Source organism: Antechinus flavipes, chromosome X (genome assembly GCF_016432865.1).
Source record: "Antechinus flavipes isolate AdamAnt ecotype Samford, QLD, Australia chromosome X, AdamAnt_v2, whole genome shotgun sequence".
Lineage (NCBI taxonomy): Eukaryota > Metazoa > Chordata > Mammalia > Dasyuromorphia > Dasyuridae > Antechinus > Antechinus flavipes.
Genome location: NC_067404.1, coordinates 44,581,905 through 44,587,815, shown reverse-complemented (window position 1 = coordinate 44,587,815; position 5,911 = coordinate 44,581,905). Strand labels below are relative to the sequence as shown.

Sequence of the window (5,911 nt, the reverse complement as noted above, 5' to 3'; positions counted from 1 at the left end):
ATTTCTTCCTTCTCCACAGATCTGAGAGGTAAACTATCCCATGTCCTTCTAATTTGCTTATAATATCACTATGTCTAAATCACGAACCTATTTAGATCTTATCTTGGTATGTGGTGTTAGGTGTGGGTTGAGTTGTTTCATTTTCATGACCTATTTTTGTCACTACCTGTGTAATGATTTTGCGTAAGTCACTTCACTGCTTGTGGCTTCAGTTTCCTCACCTGTAAAATGATGAGGTTGGATTCCATGGCCTCTAAGATCCCTCCCAGCTCTAAAATCTAAGATACTATAATTCTACTCTGAGGTTCATTCTGGCTCTGTCACATGCTATCTGTGTGACTCTGGGTAAGTCATCTAAACTCTCTGAGCCTTGTTTTCCTTATCTATAAAAAAAGTGAGTAACAGGAGAGGGAAATGAAATTCTTCAAAGGACTATTTTCTTGATTCTTCTTGGATATAATGCATCCCATTGAAACCTCTCTGATGTACTAGGTAGTCTTTTATAGTCACTTTGATCAAGAAATGTACCTTAGGGAACTGGGAACTGAGTGGATGTCCATCAGTTGGAGAATGGCTGAGTAAGCTGTGGCATATGAATGCAACGGAATATCATTGTCATATAAGAAATGGTCAGCAGGATGGTTTCAATAAAAGCCTGGAAATATTTACATGAACTGAAGTGAGCAGAACCAAGAGAACATTGTACACAGCAGCAAGATTATGTGAGGATCAGCTATGATGGACTTTAGCTCTTCTCAGCAGTTCAGTGATCCAAGACAATTCCAAAAGACTTGGGATGGAAAATACCATCCAATCCAGAGAGAGAACTATGGACACTGAACATGGATCAAAGCATAGTATTTTTTGCCATTTTTTTGTTTGCTTGCTTTTTTCTTTCTTGTGGCTTTTTTCCCCATTTGGTCTGATTTTTCTTGTATAACATGACAAATATGGAAATATATTCAAAAGGACTGCACATGTTTAACCTGTATCAGATTGTTTGCTGTCTTGAGGAGAAGGGAGGGAAAAAGATTTGGAACACAAAGTCTTATAAAACTGAGTGTTGAAAACTATCTTTACACGTATTTGGAAAAATAAAACACTGTTGAGAAAAAAAGTAAGAAATGCACTTCAGGGTCAATTTGGTGATGAACCTCCCTGAACTTAACTAGGCTGATTTTTGGAGAATAGATAGTTTGTCAATGATTTCATTGTAGAGAGGTGACCTCTGGGCTCTCCAAGATTTTTGCTGGGTAAGTGCAGGAGCTTCCAGATCTCACCAAGCTGGCCATGTTTCTAATAGGATTCAAGGTATGACCAGAAGATATATTTAAGTATACATTCTTGAATCCCTAGCATGCATCAGACTAATTCATTAAGTCTCTCCTCCTGTCTCAGAGAAAAATTCAGTTTAAGCTGTCACATTCAGAAAGGTATCTCTCTTTAAAAATCTCCAGGGAAGGAGCCTGCAGTCTGCCTTAGCAACTCATTTCCATCGCAACACAATCTAAAATTCAAGGCAGTACATGATACCATGGAGAGCAGTCTGGTGTGGTGTATAGACAGTTGATCTCAAAGTTATAAAGACCTAGATTCAAGTTTTTCCTCTCACACATAATAAGTTATGTGATCATGGGGAAGGTAATTAATCTATGGGTATTTTAAGTAATTCTCTAAGACTATAAGTTGCAGAGAAGATACCTCTCTGCATTGGTAGAGGGAATTTCCTCACCTGGGATTCCCTAGACAAGGAAAATCACAGTTCTAGTTCCTATCCCTATGTGATGACATTGCAAGAGTGTTGGAAAGAGAGAGCATAATTCTGTGTCTGTTAGCAAATGGGGCAGCTGCAGTGGGTAGAGTTCCAGGTCTGGAGTAAGGAAGACTCATCCTGCTGAGCTTAAATCTGGCTTCAGATGCTTAATAACTATGTGACCCTGAGCAAGGCATTTAAATCGGTTTGCCTCAGTTTCCTCATCTGTAAAATGAGCTAGAGAAGGAAATGACAAACCAATCCAGTATCTTTGCCAAGAAAACCCACAAGAGGTCATGAAGAATTGGACATGACTGAAAAAACAGGATATTAACAATTGAGGTATGGACCTGAGGAAAGAAGTTTGTTAAGGAATAGTCAAATTCCCTGTATTTTATCCAGATATTTGTCACTATTTGTATGGACTGTTAGGTCACTCCCTCTTAATGAGTTCAATACAATCTTTTCCCTGTCCCTTCAAATACCTTGACCTCCCAGAAGACCTTAATCTTCTTTCCCTAGAACCAAAAATATACAGGTTCCTGTCACACATACTGGTTGGATGGCCCTGGATGAGTCACAACCTCTCAGTGTTCTAGAGTCTAGAATTTAGACAACTCTCTAAGACCATAAATGGAAGAGAAGTTTCTACTCTGCATTGGACAAGGGATTTTCCTTGCTGGGAGCTCTATATACCAGTGAGGTCTCCTAAAAGTCATATTACCAAAGGGGAAAGCACATTTTAAAATGAGGAAGGAATGATCTGAATTGGTGATCCATGTTGAGCTTTTAGTCCACTGAAATCTCCAGGTATTTTGCAGACAAACTTAGATTTAACCATACTTCGTCCAATCTTGTACTATCCTTGTGAGATAGATATCTTAAACTCACATTTAAGACTTTACAAGTATTCCTATACCTATTCAATTTTATCTGATTAGATTCAGCACAGTGATCTAGCTTATCAATTCCATCATCCAGTGTATTTGTTCTTCCTCCTAAGTGTATGTCATTAGCAAATTTAATAAGTATGGTATATATTCCTTTGTCTAAGACACAAATGTTAAAAAACATAAAACCAGGATCTTTGGGACACCTCACTGGAGACCTACTTCCAAATCAACATGGGACTATTAATGACTTTTCTTTGATTCTAGACATTTACTTGGTTCTTAATACATATAGTCAGTTGTATGCTGAGCAAAGGAGTTTAATATTTCTACCTGTAAGCAATGAATGTCTTTGAACAATGAAGCGATGTGATTGGAGTTGTTCCTCAGAAAGAGTATCATTAAGGATGTGAAATCTGAATTAAAGGATGAAGAGACTAGATAGAAGCAGAAATGGAGATCTTTCCTGGATATTATCCTCCTTAGTACCCAACACTCCTCCTAAGGTTAATTGGATCAAGTCACAATAGAGAATTCTATTTTTGCCAAATGTTTACATTTTAACAGAGATTTCCATGCTTTTCTCTGAAGAAGTGAGAGATGGGCTAAGTCCAAGTTCCATGTCTGTACCACACAAAGGACATGGAAGCCTTTATTGTACCACTTGTTAAAATGGAAACCAGTCCTCTTAGTTGGGGTGCTGGAATAGTGACAGAACTCTGGACTGATAGCTGGGAGATACTGACATGGTGTGATTTTGGAAGATGCTTTACCTCTCATCTGCAAAATAGTGATTCTTGCTTGATCTACTGACCTGGGCCATTGTGAAGATCAAATGAGATAACATACACAAAGTCCTTTGAAAATCCTAAACTGATATGCAAGTGAAAGTAGTTACAATTTTGGGAGGAGGAAAACACATCCTTATGGCCAAAAGACATGAGTATCTCACCTAAGATCACGTGCCTAGTTAAGTAGTAAAGCCAGGTCTTCTGAGTCTTTCCAAAGACTTTTTGTACTCTACCATGGCAGTTCATTTCCATAGTTCATAAGGTAAATGCCTGTCTGTCCTTTCAGAGTAAACTTCTTACCATGTCAAAGCAAAGGTGGCCCAGTATAGTGCTCACTGGATCAGTTTTCTCAAGGCTGCCTTCACATCCTTGTTCCTCAGTGTATAAATAATGGGGTTGAGCATCGGGGTGAACACTGTATATAACATTGAGAAAAGTTTATTCATATCTGCTGACAGGTTGGATGAAGGACTCCCATACACAACACCCAGTGTTCCATAATACAGAGTAACCACTGTGAGGTGGGATGAGCAGGTGGAGAAGGCTTTCTTCCTCCCTGTCATGGAGGAGATCTTCAGGATGGTGCGAACAATCTGGGAGTATGATATTACTGTCCATGTAAAAGGTCCCACCACCACAAGGTACATGGTAATGAAGATAGTCATTTCAACCATGTGGGTATCAGTGCAAGCCAGTTTGATGATAGGGTTGAGGTCACAGAAGAAGTGATTAATCTCATTGGCTGTACAGAATGGAAGCCTGAAAGTTAAAGACACTGAGATAATGGGAGCCATGAAACCCATTATCCAAGAACCAAAAGCCAGTTGGATGCAAACATGGAAGGTCATCAGAGTTGGGTATCGGAGTGGGTTGCAGATGGCCAGATAGCGATCATAGGACATGGAAGCCAAAAGGAAACACTCTGTCGCAGCCATGGAGCCAAAGAAATAAAACTGGGTCACACACCCAGCGAAGGAGATGGTTTCATGGCCTGACAACACAGTCTTGAGCATTTTAGGGACCACTGAGGCTGTGTAGCAGATCTCTAGGAAGGAGAAGTTGCTGAGGAAATAGTACATGGGGGTCTGCAGTTGACGACTGGAAAATACCACAGTGATGATGAGGACGTTTCCCATCATGGTCACTAGGTAGACAGCCAAAATTATTCCAAAGAGCAGGAAACGTAAGCTATGGAGATTTTCAAATCCTAACAAGATGAATTTGGAGATGGAAGTGTGATTTCCTTTCTCAGCATGGGCCATATTTGGGACCTGAGATATCACATCTGATTTCTGTGATGGGCACTTTTTCCAAGGGAAGGGAGGATTGAGCTCAGCCGTGGTGGAAAAAACACAGGATGAATCCACAGGTCATCATCATTCAGATCCCTTCTTTGATAGACTTTGTATCCCTGGTTCTACTGCAGCCCAGAATCTGATTGTGAATAGAAGCACATGCAAGTGCCCTGGGGAAACACAGATATGATACATGAGTTCCTGACTTCCTCTTCTGGTCAGATAGTGAGTAGCTAGAGCCACTCAAAACAAAGTCAGAGACAAGAGGAAACTCCAGCCCACCATAGCCAAATCTCCGTTCAGAATCTTACTCCCAAAGTCTCCTATACCTTGCACAATGAAAAAGATGTTTGACAATTAGAGACCAGTGCCGACTATAGCATGATTATATTATAGAAAAAAAAAAACAAAACAGAGCTAGAAGGGTACTTGAAGCTTGCCTCATTTTACAAAGGGGAAAACGTAGATACTGTAAGAGTCAGTAACTTACCAAGATATCCAGGTAGTAAGTAAAGGAATCAGAACTCAAACCAAGATCTTTAGAGTTTAAATCCAGTTTCCTTTCCAGAATGCTATCATACCACTTCCCAGGCTTTACTGTCTCCTCTCTATTGAGCCAGGTAAGAAAAGAGACTCTAAAGCCCATCTCCTGCATGGGGCCCAAACTGAGTTCCTTTGTCCCAATCATCAATTACTGAAACAAAGTGGAAATGCAAGAAGGGTGGGGCTAATTGTCATTCCATTTTCCTGGCAAATCAAAGAGATAATGCACAATCCCAAAGCCAGGACTGGGTGCACAAGAGCTCTGGCATCCCTATGCAACAGAATAGATGTGCTCCTGAAATTTGTTGTATGAGTTGAATTTTAGTAGATTGCATCACTATATCAAGGACCCATGTGGGAACTCCTTTCATCTGCCTAAGACTGGAAATTCCAATTGTGGGGAGAGTTCCCTACAACCTACTCAGATCATAACTGGCCTATGACAAACAGTTGTAGAGAGTTGCTAAGACCTCAGAGAGGTTTAGTTACTCATCTGTGGATTCAGGGTTATTAAGTATGTCAGGGATAGTATTTGAACTCAGGTTTTCCTTACTTCAAGTCCAGTACTCTACCCATTATACCATACTGCCTCTCCTGGTAATTTGTACTAAGGAAAATTATTAATGAAAGGCACTCTGG

General features: G+C 40.1%; 1 protein-coding gene across 1 annotated transcript; it reads right to left on the bottom strand.

Annotated features, from left to right (window-relative positions):
• Nucleotides 1-3,766: 3,766 nt before the first annotated feature.
• LOC127543135 (olfactory receptor 10A7-like) lies at nucleotides 3,767-4,696 on the bottom strand. Its single transcript, XM_051969159.1, has one exon. The coding sequence runs from the start codon at nucleotides 4,694-4,696 to the stop codon at nucleotides 3,767-3,769; it is 930 nt and encodes a 309-aa protein (XP_051825119.1).
• Between the last annotated feature and the right edge of the window lie 1,215 nt (nucleotides 4,697-5,911).